This window comes from Papio anubis, chromosome 2, assembly GCF_008728515.1.
Source record: "Papio anubis isolate 15944 chromosome 2, Panubis1.0, whole genome shotgun sequence".
In the NCBI taxonomy this organism is placed as follows: Eukaryota; Metazoa; Chordata; class Mammalia; order Primates; family Cercopithecidae; genus Papio; species Papio anubis.
The window spans coordinates 140769221-140789368 of record NC_044977.1 but is presented as its reverse complement, the minus strand read 5'-3'; the positions used below and the strand labels follow the sequence as shown (position 1 = coordinate 140789368).

At 38.8% G+C, this 20148-nt stretch overlaps 1 protein-coding gene across 6 annotated transcripts in view; it reads left to right on the top strand.

Annotated features, from left to right (window-relative positions):
• Nucleotides 1-20148, top strand: part of MED12L (mediator complex subunit 12L) — a 341626-nt gene that overhangs the window by 27771 nt on the left and 293707 nt on the right. For 4 of the 6 annotated variants that reach the window (XM_021934743.2, XM_021934742.2, XM_021934741.2 and 1 more), the window contains exons 2-4: nucleotides 1538-1642; nucleotides 7970-8161; nucleotides 13004-13163. In XM_021934743.2, coding sequence (XP_021790435.2) covers nucleotides 1538-1642; nucleotides 7970-8161; nucleotides 13004-13163 — 457 coding nt within the window. Of the gene's footprint in view, nucleotides 1-1537; nucleotides 1643-7969; nucleotides 8162-9515; nucleotides 9549-13003; nucleotides 13164-20148 lie in introns of all 6 variants that reach the window. The other 2 variants (XM_021934738.2, XM_021934740.2) reach the window with 1 other exon arrangement.

Below are 20148 nucleotides of genomic sequence, written 5' to 3'. Positions count from 1 at the left end.
TTGAGAAAACATTGCAGCTCTAAACTTCCTTTCAGTTGTGGGTTGTGATGTTGTGTGACTGTGATCATAGGGCATGTGCCTAGGAACCCTTTACTTCTGTCTTTAATTCATCATATGTCTTGGGTAAGTTGGTGAACCAGCTTTCTTAAACATAAAACAGGTGTGTGCATAGGGGTTGGCCACAAATGGAGAGTCAAACTATGGGTTCTCTGGAAACACTTTTTTTTTCTTTTTTTTGAGATGGAGTCTCACTCTGTTGCCCAGGCTGGAGTGCAGTGGCGTGATCTCGGCTCACTTCAACCTCCACCTCCCAGGTTCTAGCGATTTTCCTGCCTCAGCCTCCAGAGTAGCTGGGATCACAGGCGTCTGCTACCACGCCCAGCTAATTTTTGTGTTTTTAGTAGAGATGGAGTCTCATCATGTTGGCCAGGCTGATCTTGAACTCCTTTTTTTTTTTTTTTTTTTTTTTTTGAGACGGAGTCTCGCTCTGTTGCCCAGGCTGGAGTGCCGTGGCCGGATCTCAGCTCACTGCAAGCTCCGCCTCCCGGGTTCACGCCATTCTCCTGCCTCAGCCTCCCGAGTAGTTGGGACTACAGGCGCCCGCCACCTCGCCCGGCTAGTTTTTTGTATTTTTAGTAGAGACGGGATTTCACCGTGTTAGCCAGGATGGTCTCGATCTCCTGACCTCGTGATCCGCCCGCCTCAGCCTCCCAAAGTGCTGGGATTACAGGCTTGAGCCACCGCGCCCAGCCTGATCTTGAACTCCTAACCTCAGGTGATCCACCTGCCTCGGACTCCCAAAGTGCTGGGATTACAGGCGTGAGCCACCGCGCCCGGCCTGGAAACAATTCTTAAAAAAAATCCTATTTTATATTTCTGTGAGATTTTTGCTCATTTTTTTTTCCTTTTTCTAACTTATAAGTTAAAAAAAAAATCTAAACTTATAGGAAAGTTAAAGGAATAGTATAATGGGCCAGGTGCGGTGGCTTACACCTGTAATCCCAGCACTTTGGGAGGCTGAGGCCAGAGAATCACTTGAGGTCAAGAGTTTGAGGCCAGCCTGGACAAAATGGTGAAACCCCATCTCTACTAAAAATACAAAGATTAGCCTGCTGTTGTGGCGGGTGCCTGTATGTAATCCCAGCTACTCGGGAGGCTGAGGCAGGAGATTGACTTGAACCAGGGAGGTGGAGATTGCAATGAGCTGAGAGTACACCACTGCACTCCAGCCTGGGTGACAGAGTGAGACTCCATCTCCAAAAAAAAAAAAAAAAAAAAAAAAAAAAAGATAGTATAATGAACACCCATGTACTCAGCACCTAGAGTCAACAGTTAACATTTGCCACATTTGCTCCTTCCCTCTACACATTTATGTATTGGTGTTTAAACTTCAATTTCTGCCTTCTTTGATTGTTGTCCTTTCAAGAATTCTCCTATACAGAGTATAACAAATTTAGCCATTACTTAGGGTGCAATATGTTGGATTATGTTGAAGCTTTTACATCCTTTTGCTTAATCAATACCTTCTCTTGAACAGGATGAACTTACTGCTGTGAATGTAAAGCAAGGCTTCAATAATCAGCCAGCCTTCACTGGAGATGAACATGGCTCAGCTAGAAATATTGTAATTAACCCATCAAAGGTAATGTTATTTGTTTATTTCCTCAGATTCCTGAAGAAGTTTGTATATGTGACACCCTTAATAATCAGTGTTGATAAATTAGTGTTATTTAAGCTACAGTCCATATTCAGATTTCCCCCAAATACCCTGTATGCTGTCCTGCCCCAGGATCCAATCAGGGATCATACATTGCATTTAGTTGTCACATCTTTTAATTTAGTACAGTACAGCTCTCTGCCTCTCCCTCCTCCCCTTTCCTGCCTTTTTTAAAAAAGGCTTTTATGATTGCTATTCTAGAAGAGCCCAGGTCAGTTGTCTGATATACTAGTGCTATATTCTAGATTTTTCTGATTGTTTTCTCGTGACAGGATCCAGGTTAGATATTTTTGGTAAGAAGATTACATTGCATCATATCAGGAGACACGCAATGCCAGTTTGCCCTATTGTTGGCTATAGTTCGATCACTTGTTCTGGGTGGTGTCCATCTCCCTGCATCTCCATGCATTGGAACCATCTCCCTGCATTGGAAAGGTAGTCCTCTCTACCTCTTAGTAAGGTCTACAAGGTGATAATTTGAGAGGATATAAATATCCTATTTTTCAATAAAATTTCATCCTGTTATTTTAGCATCACTTGATGACTCCTGCTGAATGATTTATTTTGCTGGTGATTGCAAAATGCAGGTTTTCTAATTATTCCATATGCATGTTTTACTTGGCATTCTTTTGTTAAAAGAAGTACTTCCTTTTACACTCAAGTTTTTAGTGTCACTTTGGATTTTTTTTTTTCTTTTAATTTGACGTGTTATAATCCATACCTTCATTTTTCTTTTTGATGCCCAGATTGTCTCATGTTCTGCTAGTAGGGACCCCGCTAACCTGGCTGCTGGTTAAATGTCCTTGTCATCCTTTGAGCACTTCCCTACTTTTGGCACCAAAACATATTCCAAGTTTATCTTGTTCTTTCCCAAACCAGAAGTGGATGCTCAGTGCTACTGGAGTGTCATTCTTTCTAGGCTTTCTCAGTGGACAGAGATGGGAAACATAGATACATATTTTTTCTACCTACCTGTTATTACCATTTCTAGCCCAGTGCCGCAGGGTATTTCCCCTGCTTTTTCGTATTCCATTTTTAGGTCTCCCTTCTCCCAAAATGAGAACTCTGGCTCTTAATAATATCAATATATATATTTATTTATTCTTACAGCACACATAAAAAAGTTCCAGAATAAAATACTTCATTGCCACTCCAACAACAAAACCACTGAATCAATGTGCAATTTTTCTACAATACTTTTTGCCCTTAGACTTTCATTAAAAGTATATACTCAGAATGTTGTGCTCAAAAATTTTTTTTTAAAAATTATATGTCTTTTTCTCTGCATTTATCTTATCAGTTAGTAATATAGGCTAGGTGCAGTGGCTCACGCTTGTAATCCCAGCACTTGGGGAGGCCGAGGCAGGCGGATCACCTGAGGTCAGGAGTTTGAGACCAGCCTGGCCAACATGGTGAAACCCTGTCTCTACTAAAAATACAAAAATTAGCTGGGTGTGGTGGCAGGCATCTGTAATCCCAGCTGCTTGGGAGGCCGAGGCAGGAGAATCGCTTGAACCCAGGAGGCAGAGGTTGCAGTGAGCTGAGATCGTGCCATTGCACTCCAGCCTGGGTGACAGAGCTAGACTCCGTTTCAAAAAAAGGAATATAAATAGAATTGTTTGCGTTTCTCTGTAATCTTTTAGGGTTTGATTTTTTTTCATATATTTTGAGTTGGATATTAAAATACTTTTGTGAAATTAGAAACATACATACAAATGAAAAGAAATCAGACATGCAGGTGAATTTCTATTTCCTTTCCCTTCTCCAGAGAAATGTTAATGGTTTGTGCATCATTCCAGATCTCTCTTTATATGCACACAAGTGCACACAAGTTGTTAAACTATCAACTGAAATATTACTTAAGTGGTGTGAAAGAAAATAGAAACATTTTCTGCAGATAGTCCTATTGACCAAACACAATGTTTTTAGTTTTGTCTTTTTTCAATCTTGGTACAATTTTTTATGTTAAAACCACAATTATGTATATGTAATTTGTGATCCTTTTTAAAAATTATGATAAAACATTTACCATTTAACCATTTTTAAGTGTACAGTTCTTGGTCATTAAGTATATTTCGCATTGTTGTCACAAACATCAACCATTGTCACCATCCATCTCCAGAACTGTTTTTTTTTTTTTGGAGACATATTCCAAGTTTATCTTGTTCTCTCCCAAACCAGATCTACAAGGTGAAGTCTGGCTCCATCGCCCAGGCTGGAGTGCAGTGGCGCAATCTTCACTCACTGCAACCTCTGCCTTTCTCGTTTAAGCCATTCTTGTGCCTCAGCCTCCCGAGTAGCTGGCCACGCCTGCCACCACACCTGGCTAATTTTTGTATTTTTGTAGAGACAGGGTTTCACCATGTTGGCCAGATGGTCTCAAACTCCTCGCCTTAAATGATCTGCCTGCCTTGGCCTCCCAAAGTGCTGGGATTACAGATGTGAGCCACTGTGCCCGGCCTCAGAGCCTTATCTTTCTTAATTGGTCTGCTTTAAAAAATTGAAACATTATTTTGTATGCACTTTTCCTTATGGCTGAAGTAGTCATATGAATAATAATTCATGGCTAGATAACATTCCATGATGTATATATGTGCTGTAATTGACTGAAACCTCTATATACAGCAGTTAGTTTGTTGCCAGTTTCTCATGGTTATTTATAAAGAAACTGTAGTAATACTTGAAAGTATAACTTTTGTTCTTTAGGATAAATTCCCTGAATTGTATTACTACTTGGTTAAAGGGTGTATTAATGTACTAGGGCTGCTATAACAAAATACTTCAGACTGGGTGTCTTAAACAACAGAAATTTAATTTCTCACCATCTGAAGGCTGGAAGTCCAAGATAAGGTGTCAGCAGGTCTGGTGTCTCCAGATGCCTCTCTCCTTGGCTTGCAGATGGCCACCTTCTCACTGTGTCTTCACATGGTCTTTTCTCCTTGTGTGTTCCTCTGTGGTGTCTCTTATTCTTATAAAGTCCTACTGGATTAGGGCCCAGTCCTATCACCTTATTTAACCTTAATTACCTCCTTAAGGCCCTATCTCCAAATATAGTCACACTGAGGGTTAAGGCTTGAAGATGAATTTTGAGGATGTACAATTTAGTCCATAATAGAGAGTATGAACGCTTTATGTCTCTTGATATGAACTGCTAAATTGTTCAGTTGTATCAAGTTTTATGTCAATTTAAATAACTGAGTAAATGGAAATAACATCTATTACACTTCTGCTACCACTCTTTCTGTGAGATTTACTCAAGGACCCAAGACTTCTGAGGGGAATTTGATTTTGTAAATATGAAATACATGAATTATAATGTAACTCCTAAATTTTTTCCCCACATTCTTATCAAATTAATTATTTTTGAAAATAACTTTGGATGGATGGAAACAAATGTTAAATTTAACCTTATCTCTGGCCGTGTGTGATGGCTCACACCTGTAATCCCAGCAATTTGGGAGGCTGAGGCGGGCGGATCACCTGAAGTCAGGAGTTCGAGACCAGCCTGGCCAACATGGTGAAACCCCGTCTCTACTAAAAATAAAAAAAATAAAAAATAAAAAGGAGCTGGGTGTGGTAGTGGACACCCGTAATCCCAGCTACTCTTGAGAGGATGAGGCGGGAGAATCTCTTGAACCCAGGAGGCAGCAGTTGCAGTGAGCCAAAATCACGCCAGTGCCTTCTAGTCTAGATAACAGAGTGAGACTCTGTCTCAAAAAAAAAAAACAAACCCAAAACTAAACAAAAGACACCTTACCTCTTATACCTTGTTTGCAGGAGTACACAATTGTATAAACCTTTTAGAGGGCAATTTGGCAACGCTTATTAAAATTGCAGAATTATACAGTCTGAATTCTGGAAGTCTATCCTAAAGCTCTAGCTATGTATGAAATAACAAATGTGAAAGGCTACTCATTTTAGTGTGATTTGTAATAGCAAAATTTTGGAACAAATGCTGTCCATTAATGGTAACTTGATTAAATGTATATCCAGACAGTACATTGTTTTGTGTCTATAAAAATGACGAGGCTTTCTGTGTACAGATAAGGAAGGGTCTCAGACATTTACTAAGTATGCATAATGAGTTATACATACAAGGAAGAGAAAAATAATAGATGCGTGTTTACTCTCCTGTATCCACATAAGGAAACAATGGAAGGACACATAAGAAATGAATCAAATTGTTTACTTGGAGGTAGGCATTGGGACTTGGGAATGAGGTGGCTCTTTGCTTTTTATTGTATTTATGGATTGATTTCTGAATAATATGTATTGCTATGGCAATTAAATGTTATAATCATGTTTTGACCTTTTTTGGAGCCCTAATGTATATTTTCTAGTGTTTTGCTTTCTTGGGAATTTTGACTTTGTTAACAGTAGGCATTTGTTTACAAGGGCTTGTTAGCAGGAATTAATATATACACATGCAGTCACTGTTCCATTGGTGTCATTAAGTATATAGGAGAATATAATTATAAAATAGATTGCTCAGACTACTTTTTTCGTTTTTAGAGCTCTGTTTATTATTATTAAATACTTAAACATAATTACAAATAAGAGACCTCTTGAATATATAGCAATCTGCAGCCGTAGGTGTTTTGTGCTCTTGGTGCAAAGACCAAATATCAATTGAGAAATTTAAAATTAAACAGTTGGCTGCTACTGGCTGCTTGTTTCCAAACAGCTGGTTCTGCTACATTTTTGCACTTAATTTATTCACTGTTTGGACATCCTGCAAATATTTGCTTTAAAATAAATCACAAACTGCGGTGAAGTTCTTTGCATAAAAAAAAGACACTCCTTTTCTACTTATTCTAATTTTTATTATTGTATTACATTAACACGCTAAAACCGGACTTCTTGTCATTACACCAATCACAAAGATCAAAGAACGTCAGGCTTTTCACCCTATAGATGAACTTGGCTAATGGCTTAGAACTGTGTTTCAACCTGTGGACTAATTGTTTATTGACTCATTAGTTAAGGTGGTGATTCTTATTTTGCTTCATCAGGGTAAGTATTTTATTTTAGTCATGGTTGCCACTGTTTGCTAACTTCATTGGGGGTATTTATCAGAAATTAACTGCATCATCTTATTAAAGAACTCCCAGAGTCTGAAATGTGATGCTTTGATAGGATTCTTGAAAAAATTCCAACAGATTTTTTATAGATTGACTGAATTTTTTTTTTTTTTTTGGAGATGGAGTCTCACTCTGTCATCCAGGCTGGAGTATAGTGGTGTGATCTTGGCTCACTGCAACCTCTGGCTCCCGGGTTCAAGTGATTCTCATGCCTCAGCCTCCCGAGGAACTGGGATTATAGGCGCATGTCAGGCTAATTTAGTTTTTTTTTTTTTTTTTAGAAGAGACGGGGTTTCATCATGTTGGCCAGGCTGGTCTCAAACTCTTAACCTCAGGTGATCCACCTGCCTTGGCTTCCCAAAGTGCTGTGATTACAGGTGTGAGCCACCACACCCAGTGAGATTCACTAAATTTTTAGCTATTACTTTGTTCTCTGCCTTCTTGTTAGTTCTTTCCTGTTCCTTTCTTTTTTCCTTGTCCATCTTTTAATTTGGTTAATATGAAAACGATACAGTAATTCATAGTAGCTTTCTTTGCCACTTTGCGTCATTCAGAGCAGGTAATACTAGCTTTTTCTTGAAACATTTGTAGTTGTGAAATTGGCAGCCCAATAAAAAATGTTGAATACCAAATTTAATTGAACCTTTTGTAATTTGCCATTTAAATAAATTAAATTTCTCTAGATTCTTTGTTTAAAAGCATTGAGTGTAAATACCGAGTTTCCTTTCCAAAAATAAGTGCTATTAAGATGAAACAAGAAAAAGAATGATTACTGAGTGATTACTAGGCTTTCTTCTCTCAGGGAAAGCATTCTCTCCTGACGGGTGTGTAGTATTAGAAAGGAGAAAGAGCAGCTGAAGGATTAAAGCAGAACCCATTCTACTGAAATTTATTCAGGATGTAATTAATTTCATCTTAGCAGAGATTTCCAAAGGCCCCCCTCACCCCCCTCTGCCAAACTACTTGTGAATAGTGGTATAAAGGTGCTGTGTATCATAGTTAGTGTAAGGAAATCACATCTCTTGGCTTCAAAGACTTAAATTCCCAATTTAATTTCTGATGGGCTGTATGAAGATTTTCAGTTGAAACAATAAAGATAAAATACTAATGTACAGTACTAAGCTACTTGCTTATTGTCTTAACTTTCCCTTTTTTTCTCTTCTTTCCACAGATTGGAGCTTATTTTAGCAGCATATTAGCTGAGAAACTGAAGCTTAACACTTTCCAGGACACGGGAAAGAAGAAACCACAAGTTAATGCTAAAGATAATTATTGGCTGGTTACTGCTCGATCCCAGAGTGCAATTCATAGTTGGTTTTCTGACTTAGCAGGAAATAAGCCGCTTTCTATTTTGGCAAAAAAGGTATCAGGTATTTCTTACATTGTTTTAGTTATGGTCTTACAATCAGCTGTTTGGGATGATGTTCAAGTATATTTTTGTTTTTCCCAATTCTTTTTGAGACTGCAAGCCCAACGGCAGGTTTGTGGTACCAGGTGGGTGCCACCCCATGCTGTTTTCCCCTTTTGTTTGATTGCATGTGGTGCCTAGGACATCTATAAATCCCTAAACATTCCACATATCAAGCTGTTTATGTGGATTTTAGGTAGACAAGATTTTAAAATCGAGAACAGACAAGAAGACTGCATTAAAAAAAAAATTACATTTCCAGTTTTCTTAGGCCAAGATGTCCAAGATTTGTTAAAAAGATTCTTGCTTTGAGGTTATTTTCTTGTCTTTAAAAGTACCCATCCAAATGCTTCAAGCTGTCTCCTTCCTACCAAGCGAGATAAAGATTGTGATTCTATGTGTGCTTGTTCTTTGAAAAATTTTTAGAACAAAATGGGCAGGTTTATTCATAGCTTCTAGCTTTTTTTATAGGGGAGGGGATGTGGGAGGTTCTTTTAAAATCTTTGCCTTTGGTCATTTTCCTCAAGTGGGAAATAATACACAGATTCAACAGTCTCGTGGTCCAAACAATATAAGATACCTCTTGAAATTTATATAAGAAACTAGATACCTTGCTCATAGTCCTGATCTCTGATTTCTTGCACAACTTTGAAATAATCCCAGGGATCTTTTCTTATCTCTCCTAAGGCCCTTTAGTGTTAGTAGTGCCTGTCTTCTGTTCTTAGTGTTAAGTTTTCCTTATCAGCTTGGTACAGGCCCAGTTTATAGAGGAGCTCTTTTGTATATTTGCCTATTTTCCAAAGCAGCTCTTTGAAAATAGTATCTGTAGCTTCCATTGACTTTATTTTGCCTGAATGTCATAATGTTGTATTGCCTTGTGTAGATTTCAGTGGTGAAAGGCAACTGAAATCTTGAAAGAGTGTACAGTCAGCATAACCACCTCTTACCATTCAGTTAGTACCACTGTCTCAATCCAGGCTGAACCATGTATGACTTCTTTTCCAGTGGTGAATATTTACTTTGTGGTCCCACTGTGGTCTGTGAATTGTATCTGAAGGCCATATAAGTCATAGGGCATCCTTCAATATTTGATGGCTTTTGACTAACCGTTCATACTTTCCATGTTGCCAGCCTGACATCTTTCCATTTAGTTTTTCTTTTTTTCATAAGTTTTTACAGTGCATATTTGGGATTTGCTACTCTTGAGGAGTTGATGCCCTTGCTCTAGGGGAGTAGTGGTTTCTCCTCTTGTAGGAGGAAGATGAATCATGGTGCAGTGTATTAGCCATTATTCTTCTTTCTTTATTAGGAGCTGCCTCTGGCCAAGTCAGGTGTTCCTCAGGTAAGCCCTGATGTTAATTCTTTGTAAACTTGAAGATGTTTTCTTTGTAAAACGATTAAATATACTTTGAAATATTCATTTCTTGGGCATTTCAAGAATCCTTCCCCTTCCCTCCTCAGCATATCATCTTCTTGAGATGGTGAAATCTCTTTTAGAATGGGGTAAAGCAATGCATTCTCTGCATGTTCTTCATATTAGAGAGTTCAAATACTTCTTTAATTTTTGGTATTCATCTGTGCGATGGCTTAAGGTAGAAAGCCTGGGTTTACCTGCTAAGAGCCTGAGTCATCTTTGAAATCTTATCTTGAGTTCATAATGGTTTCCTGTATGGATCATATTTCAGGACCTGGTTTTCTGCTACTGTGAAGCTTCACAGCGTGCCAAGGCTTTATCCACAGAGGCTTGTAAAGGACCTTTTAACTCAATCACAGTTATAGATCGATTTGGAAAAATAAACTTCTGGCATCTAGGGATATTCTTCCAGGTCTTGAACAGTTCATTAACTCTCACCTGTTCCCTTCAGGTGACTTTGATTACTGTGGTCTATGAAATTTTCTTTTGCGTTTACCCTTGCTTAGCAGAGGATGCAGTGATAATGTGCATCCAAGGAGAAAGGTGATAGGACACCCTTCTGTGGTTTGAAAACCAGCACATACTAGGTATCTTAATTTTCTTTCTGTACTTAGATGCAACTGTGGCTTGATTTAGAACCAGACGGCTGCCCTGTGATTGCCAAGTTTTAGCTGTCATTTAAAATCACATGTATTCTTTATTGAAAAACATGTAATGCAACAAGGTGAGGAAGTCAATACTTTAGTCAATATAAACGTATTTATCTTTCTGAGTTGGCCCAACTGTAGATTTGACAAAATTATTAATATGTGTCTGGTTGGTCTGCTTTCTTAATTGAGTAACTTCTTTCACATACGTTCTTCTGAATTCCGAAGTCTTGAGTTGCATCAACCAATTCTCATGGGGTTCTGCTAGTACAGACAGTGAGGTAGAGGTTTGCATTGTGCTGTTAACGTAAGATCTGTGCTGAGTTTTGTTTACTGTCTCATCTAAACATTTCACAAGTTCAGATGTTTTATTTTTTCCCCTCTGCCAATTGTAGTTCAAAGGAAATCCTTTAGGCATCTATGAAAGATAACTACTAGTAGTGACTCTTTTGGAGATGCTAACTTGCACTTGTTTATGTTTTAGGTCTTGATCTATATAACCTTTTGGCATGTCTGAATGAGAGACAGCCTCACCTTGACAATGAAAATTTAACTCACTGACACCACACTGTACATTCTGGTGAAAAGCAGCTACTCAGGTCTTGAACTGAATATTGAACTCTGTGCTTTTCTTGTCCCTGACTTAAATGATAGCCAGTATGCCAAGAGCCTTGTGCTCCATGAGAGATGTGCCTTGTAAGCCTCATTTTCAGGAAATATTCCTTTTAAATTGTGTCTTTTTTGTCTAAAAGAGATACAATTTAGTATCTGGTCTGCAGAGAGGAAGCCTTCTGGCTTTGGCCTATGTGACTTTTATCTCCCGTTTAGTTGTGTTGGGTGCAGTGTAATCGCCTCTGTCATGGGGTCTGTGTTCTGAAGTCAGCACCCAAGGCAGGAACTGTACATGACTAGTCTCTTCAGTTGCCCATGAAATATGTATGTGGATATACTGCAATTTTTTTTTTTTTTTGAGACATGGTCTCGCTGTATTGCTCAGAGTGGAGTGCAGTGGCATGATCTTGGCTCACTGCAACCTCTACCTCCCAGGCTCAAGCAATTCTCCCACTTCAGCCTCCTGAGTAGCTGGGACTACAGTTGTGTGCCACTGCACCTGCCTGATTTTTATATTTTTAGTAAGGTTTTGCCATGCTGCCCGGGCTGGTCTCAAACTGATAGGCTCAAGTGATCCACCTGTCTCTGCTTCCCAAAGTGCTGGTATTACAGTCCTGAGCCACCGTCCTGGGCCTATACGTTGCATCTTAATGTGCAACCCAGACAGCTTTTCCTTCAGCATTGGAAAACTTTATGGTTCTTTGGCAAGGCCAGGTGAAATAGTTTGCTTGTTTTTAAGGGCCACACACTGAAATAATTAGCTCTTAAAAAGAATTATTCTAGGATCACACTTTGTACCAAGTGTGTGAATAGTCAAATTTGTGACATATCAGTGCACAGATACCACTGTATGAGTGAGGATTTGGTTAAGAGAAAAATGCCATGCTGTGTGAATCAGTTAGCTGGTTTGAAGCCTTGATTTTCAGAAAATCAAGTAAGAGTTTGGGACAGAGAGACCAGGGCTCTTGGTATTTATAGTAGTGTTGTTCCAGATCCTCTTAAGAAAGGGTCACATCCATGACCTGAAAGCACTTTGGTTGGCATGGAGAAATCCTTGGAACTGACAACAAAATAATCATTATAATTTTGATTCATGTAATTGTTTTGCTTTATCCTTTTAACTACCCTGTGAGGTGGACAGGGTTGATATTAATAACACAGTTCATAAATGAGGATCCCAGGAGTGAAGGGCTTAGCCAAACAGGCTTCATTCAGGAGTGGAGTACAGAGGGGGTCATGGCTGGCATGGAGCATGTCCTCGCCCCTCAGTCTCATTGCTCTCATCCTGCTGCATCATGGCTAATGTAGTCTTTGTTCACTGTTTTTCTTCCTTTATATTCATAAACTTGAATAGATGATATAGATGAATGGGCTATTCTTAGGATATTTATGAGGGATACTAGAAGAATGAATTAACTCTTTCAAACCATTCAGTGGTACATTGGGATACTAATTTGCTAAATAGTACCTTTGTGGTCTGGAAGACATAATTAACTGCCTCAAGTGCCTAATTTCAACCAGTAAATTAATTACCTAGCTATTTCTGGCTCAGTGTTTATTCGGCAGATACACTGATCCGTCATTGTAGCCTCTCTTTTAAATTTTGGACTAATGTCACTTTCAGAAGCTTTCTGGAAATTGTTACTCTTATGAAATGTTAATCAGAAAGCTTTGTACACACACACAAAAGGTTCTGGATAAAATACAGAGTAGGAACAATTTTCACTTGGTCTGTCCTTCCAATTTTGAGATAAATTCTTTGGAGGACTGTCATGAAATTATTTTTCCTTCCTCTTTTGATAAGATGAGTAGCTCTCAGCATCTGAGAATCTGAAAATCATTTATTTTTTTAAAAATAGAAAGCACAACTAATGAAACTTTTCTATTGTGCTAAACCTAGTTTTGGTTATTTTTTCTTAATGAAAATTGGCTTAAAATGTTCCTAAAAAAAAAAAAAACAAAAAAACAACTGCATGCGCTATTTGAAAATCCATCAAGGATATACTTTCTTAGAGCCAGCAGGTAACTTATAGCCTCTTTCTTTTGCTTCGCCTTTATTTAGGTTTATCTAGTGATGAACACAGTATGTGATTATTATAAACATACTATGTTGTTTCTTTTTAGGTTCCTATCCTTAGTAAAAAAGAGGATGTTTTTGCATATTTAGCTAAATATTCTGTGCCAATGGTTCGAGCAACGTGGTTGATCAAGATGACTTGTGCCTATTATTCTGCTATATCTGAAGCTAAAATTAAGAAACGTCAGGCTCCTGATCCGAATTTGGGTAAGTGAGAGAATACAATACATCTTACATTTCATTATTGATTTTGCAAGTAATTGTTGCCTGCACCCTCTGGACACAGCCCAGCATGGTGAGTGTTGAGAAGGTCTGTGGTGAGACTTGAGTCGCTCGGGTATGGATAGTTCACTCAGTTTCAGAATCCTGACTCCATTAGCAATGGCTGTTGATCTTACTGCCAAAATATATCCTGAATCTGAACACTTTTCACCACCACAGCTATTAAAATGCTGGTTTAAGCCACCGACATCTCTTGACTGGATAGAGTCGCAGACTTTTAGCAGCTTTCTCTGCTGTTACTTTTGCGCCTTACGTTCTATTCTCTGTATAACTACTGTACTAATCTCCAAGCCTAAATGATCTATTGTGTTTCTACTTATAAATTTACAGCAATTTCTTATTACAGTTGGAATACAGATCCAGATTCTTTACTGTGGCCAGTGAAGTCATCTCTGATCTGCCCCCACCCCTTCCTATGATGTTCCAGCCACAGTGCCTTCCTTCTATCCTCCTAATATGCTGAGCTGAGCTCCTTCCCTTTTCAGGGCTTCTGTGTTTCTTGTTTGTTGTACTTGGTTGGTCTTCTCTGGGATATTTGCGTGATTCTGTCTCTTCACTGCATCTTTGGCTTAAATGTCATTTCTGCAGGAGGCTTTCTCTGGCCATCTACCTAAATTGCATTCCCTCTCTTTATCTCCTCTCCCTCTACTTCTGGTTATGTTCTCACATGTTATTATTTTATTCAATGTCCATCTCAATATCTGAAGTTATGTTTAAAATATTTGTATCTGTCACTCTGTGCCCAACTCACATGCACTAAAATGTAAGGCCCGTAAGGGCAGGAGTATCGGTCTTATTCTCACCAAGTCCCCAGTGTCCAGAATCATGCTGGCCATGGTCAGTATTTTGAGTCAGAGTCCCCACTGTGTTGGTTTCTAGACCGTGACTTCTTGAGGTATTTCTAAAACATACTTTGTAGAAGATATGATGCTAAACCAGAAATGTACATAAAGAATTATGTATAAATATGACCATTTAGAGATTGAGTTTATAAATAATTCTTTATGAAATGAAAACAGCTTATGGTTTTGTAAGGGAGAGTCCAAACACAAATCTCTGAGGAGGAGGGACAGAAAGTACAGACGTCTTCAGATGCCACGTGGTGCCCTGGATAAATGAGTTGGGGTATAACGTGGTGGGGAGTGGTAGGGGCACCCTGATGGTGAGTGGAGCACACTCTAAAAGCATGAACACTTAAAATTAAAAACAGAAACATGGTCCGAATTCTGTGGCTGCCATCTTTGAGTTTGGCATCATCCTACACGTGTTAAAACAAATAAGCAAAAAGAAAGTGTATTTTAGAAAAGAAATGCCCAGAAATGCCCAGGAAAAAGTCCTGGAAGGTAGTAATCCACAAGTTAACATTGATGGCCTCTTAGTGTTGTTTTCACAGTGGTCTTCTATTATCTTTATATTTCTCTGAGTTTATTCCCCCCATCAGCATTTTATTTTATTTGAGGGAATACAAAAAAAGTGCCCCTTTTTATTACTAAAGTAATACATTTTCATTACCAAATTTTCAAGTGGTGCTGAAGTAGATTCAACATGATGTTCAAGTTTCTCTTCTCCCTTCTCCTCTGTTATCCTTTTTGAAGTTTCATTCATTCAGCCTTCACACACACACATATTTCTTCATATATCTACATTTGTGCGTGTGTGTGTGTGTGTGTGATCTCCACTGGATTAACTTTATTTATTTATTTTTAGAATTGGGGGTCTCAGTCACCCATGCTGGGGTGCAGTGACATGATCATAACTCACTGCTTCCTCAAACTTCTGGGCTCAAGTGATCCTCCTGCCTCAGCCTCTCAAGTTGCTGGGACTATAGGCGTGTGTCACCATGCCTGACTAATTCTTTAATGTTTTGTAGAGACAGGGTCTCACTGTGTTGCCCAGGCTTTTTTTTTTGAACTCCTGGGCTCAAGTGATCCTCTTAGCTGCACCACCCAGAGTGCTGGGATTACAGGGTGAGCCACTGCCCAGCCAGTCTCCATTGGATTTATTAATACTTCTCCCCAGGACCTGGATATCCAATTGCTTACTAGCTGCCTTCACTTTGATAACATCTGAAGTGTCTGAATTGGCATCTGAAAGATAATGTATATCAAATCAAGGTCTTGATTTCTTGCCATCCTTGAACTTGTTCCTTCCTCACATTTCTTCTTAGTAAATGTTATGTGTAGTTATTGGGTGGGTAAGGCAAGAGCCAAATTGTCATTCCTGGTATTTATCTTTCTCTCAAAACCCTGCATTCAGTCTGTCAACAATCCTGTCATCTTTACTTTCAAAATAAAACCAGAATCTGAAAATTTGGTCCTCTGTGTCCACTGCTGTTACTCTCTGGCCAAACCACCACCCGCTTTGCCTGTCTATTGCAGGGGTTTTAGCCAATCTTCTTGTTTTTGTTTTCGTTCCTTTAATGTCAGCTTTCCACTTTGTAGCCAGAATGATCCTGTTAGGGCAGAAATTACGCCACCCTTATGCCCAGAATTCTTGCCTGGCCCCTTATCCCACTCAGATTGTGTAACTCAGCGACGCCAGCGACCTGCCTGCACATTCCAAACTCAGAGTCGTGCTGACCTGTGGGCGCGGCTCTTCCTTCACCTGTGAGGTGCACACGGGCCTGCTCCCTTGCTCGACTGTGATCTCTGCCCAGACGCACTTCCTAAGAGAAGCCTTCTCCGACCACTGCTGCCAAAATATCTCCCTGTTACTACTGTCTTCTGCTGCTGCTTTATTTTTCTTCATTGTTCTTAACACCACCTGATGTTATATTTTATATTAATTTTTGATCATCTGTCTCTATCCATTCCCAAGTACAACACAGGCTCCATGAAGAACTTTGCTAGATTTGTTCAGTGCTGAGTCTCTGAAGACAGTACTTGGCATACACAAGGTGGTCAGTAATTTTTAAAATAAATAAATGAATAATTAGGCCTGAAACATTTATATGTGTGTGTGTGTGTGTGTGTGTGTGTGTGTGTGATGTGATTACATATTTCTGCATCTGTATATGTATGTATTTAAAAAAATTTCTCCCAGTTCATAATCCTTGAAACTTCCATTATCACCAGCTATAGCGGAGAGACTACTGCATTCCTTATGTTCTCTTCATATATTTTTTTTTGGTAACATGTTCTTGTCAGTGTTTTTCTTGATGTTCAGTTTAATCTGATTTTGACTGCCACAAAAATGCAAAAAGGAAATGCAGGAATGATTTTTACAACTGAAACTTAAAACAATTTTAGAGCAAATAAGAGCTCAAGCCAGGCATGGTGGTTCATGACTATAATCCCACCACTTTGGGAGACCAGGGCGTGAAGATCGCTTGAGCCCAGGAGTTTAAGACCAGTCTAGGCAACATAGTGAGTCTTTATCTCTCCAACCCTCCCCACCAAAAAAATTAGTAAGGTGTGGTGGTACACACCTGTATTCCCAAGCTACTCAGGAGGCTGAGGTGAGGGGATAGCTTTAGCCCAGGAAGTTGAGGCTGCAGTGAGCTGGAGTTGTGCCACTGCACTCCAATCTGGGCAACAGAGTGAGACCCTGTCCCTCAAAAAACAAACAAAAAAACAAAAAACAGTCTGATAGATCTTGATAATTTGGAAAGGTTATGTAATTTCTGGGAAATCCCAGATATGAGTATTTCACCAGGACCACATGGTTTCCCCTACTAAATGGAGGGAAGCATAGCTCCAGTTTCTACTTAAGAATGTTCTGGACTTGTTGGATTCATTAGTTTTACCATTAGTTTCCTTATCACTATGGCTGGTTGGACTTTTGTAGGGTTATTTTTCTCCCCACCAAAAAGTTAAAACTTTTATTATTTGCATAACCCATAATGGATGGATTACTAGGTTTAGTCATTAGCTGTATTTTCTCTTCCTCCATAAGCCAAATAACATATGATTCTGTTTTTTGACCCAGTTGATTTACAGTATGTTGCAGTTCATGGGTTTGTATGATTACTAATGCATATTTAAAATTGTGAATATTAAATCCATGAAGATGAAGTGCCTATAATAATATTTCTTATGTTAGAGTATCCAGCCTTTGAACTAAGACATGCCAAAGGCTAAAAAGAAAAATATTTTAAAAATGTATGAATTTTAGGAGTTTACCCATAAGTTCCCAGGTCTAGCATCTCAGAGGGAGCTTTGGGCTTTACTTTTATCAGTGCTGCCACTAAGAGACGAGGTGATTTAATGCAAAGTCCTTAGCTTCTCCAGACATCAGTCTTTTCAACCTTGATTCAGTCCAGCGTCTGTGTTGCCTTTGTCATGTCTTTTTAGTTGTCTTTCATCTAGAACAGTTCATTAGCCATTTCTTTTGACCTTGGTATTTTTGAAGGAGGCAGACCAGTTGTTTTGTAGACTGTCCATTGATTTTTCCTTTCTCCAGTTTCTCATTAATAGATTTAAGTTACATACCTTTGCTTGGAATAGCCTTGAGGTGATGGTGTGAATGTGTCAGTATATCATATCCCAATACTGGTGGTGATAACTTTGATCATTTGGGTAAGGTGGTGTCTATCGGATTTTTCCTCTGCAAAGTTACTCTTCTACCCTTTGTAATTAGTAATTCACCTATGTGAATATACAGTTCCTTTCTCTATATTCTTATATGTATTTTAATTGAAAATGCAAGATTCTATTTATACTATATGTAAAGAGCATGTTTTTCAAATATCTAATCTTGTTTTACTATCACTTTGTTACACCTGATACCTCTGACATTTTCCTTTGTCTTCAGAAGCTTTTTCAACTTTTAAAAGCAAATGATACAGTATATTTGAAAGCATTTGGCTGTGTAGACATAGCCATAATGTAATGTAGCAAGTTTCACACTCCTAGCAAGGGATACAGCCAAGCGAGTACACACATATATATGTGTTGAATTGGATTAAATCACATACACTTCAGAAGATTAACTTCTAGTAATAGGTTCTATGTTCTGGCGTTGATAGCAAAAAGAATCATTCAGCACATTTGGGGCAAGATTGACTATCAAGTGTCACCCTTTTCTGGCATTGGTTTTATGACTTCCGTTGTCTTGATGATTGTTCTTAGGATTTGTAAAGTGTTTTCAGTAGAAATGACTTTTATTCCTTTGTAATAGAAACATATGTTTTATTTTCAGTTCCTACTTTCAGCATTGGAACAGAGCTGTAAAGCACTGCTGTTTGATTTTATAGAAGGGAATTTTTTCCAAAGTTAAGTGGGCTCACAGCAACAAGGAGCAACACAGAGATCCTCACTGTCATTATGCAGAGTTACAGATCTCAAATGTAGATTAAATGGGTTGCTGCTCTGGGGAGCTTGCAGTCAGCAAAGACATACCCAGTACCGTGTATACACAAAAGTGAGAGGAGTGAGAAGCGCCTTGGGTTTCTGAGTGAGGTCTCATTGTAACTTCAAAGTGGGTAATGAAATATTTAACTTGGATAAATCTGAACATCAGGACAGAGATTTTAAATAGAGGGGAATTAGGGAAGCCTGAAAGAAGAGTTTGTAATTCTTAGTCCTTGTGAGACCTGAAAAAAAAAAAAAAGGTTTAGGTGGACATGATGTTTAGAAAATGTCATGAAATAGTTGATGTTGCTACTTGAAGGAGAGTATGCCAGAAATAATGCATATTCGGTTTCAGATATTTTTAGAGTTGAATTAAGTTTCATTTTTAAGAGAACAAGAATGTTCAGCTGCCTTAAATATTTTGAGCTCACCAGAGAAAATTATTTAAAACAGGCTAACTAATACTTAAAAATGAAAAAGTAAAACTCACATTGAGTTATGCAATTAAAATCTTTGAACAGATTAGGAAATATGACTTTATAGTAAATAACAGAACTTTGTACATTTATTTGTAGGAATTTTCCACATGAGGAGTCTTATTGTTGCTGAATCAACTGATAATAACTACATGCTGTTTTTGCCATCACTATTAAACAGCATTTCTTGAGCACTTATGGAATCCCTGATATTGTGATAAGCAGGGATACGGTGCTTACTGCATTTCTAGGTTGAATCAGCTCCTGATGTGTGCTGGGAAATGATCTAGGTTGTTTGGAGAAGCTTGTCAGCCTTGGGAGTGCCCCATCCCCTTGCTGTTGTGGGATTTTCTTTTTTGTTTTTTGTTTTTGGCTTGTTTAAAACTGGTCAATCCCTCACCAGGTCTATTGGCTTTCTGCCAGGGTTCCTCTGGTGTGCAGTGATGCAGTGTTCCCCATTTCATTAGTAAATGTTTGCTAGGTTCTATGTATATTTCGTCCGTTTTATGACTTATTATTCAGATAGCCTGTGAAAGAGATATGTTGTTCTCGTTTCATGGATGAGGATGGTGATGTGCAAGTGGTGCACAGAACCCTTCAGCATAAGTGTCCAGACTTGACTCCAGAGCCTGTGCTGGACACTGCTGGTCAGTGAGGACAAGAATGGGACAGTGTCATCACTGCCCTCTAGGTATTTGCAGTATGAGTGGGGAACATGCATCCAAACAATCAAATAATAGAGAAGGAAGAGTTCATAGTGACAGGAAGAAAATACAGAGGGAGTCTTAAGGAATAAGCCACTGAGGGAACTTGGGACATCCAAGGAGATTCACAGAGGAGGTGACTTAGGTATATACTGTTGCAAGAAGAGGCATTTCCTAGGAGGACAGAGCTGGAATGGGCTGTTGTTCAGAGAAGGGCATTTCTGACACAAGGATGGTGTCTGCAGAGAAATAGGTTATCAAATAGTTTGACTTGTTGCACCTCCAGGATTTAACTTCAGCTTGAGCATCATTTACCAGTGGGGAGGTGATGAAAGCCTGTGTGAAGGTTTGTTTGCCAGAGTGGGATATGTGAGTTCCCTCTGGTGCATGATGAAAAGCCATGGAAGGGTTTATTATTACTATTATTGTTACAACTCTT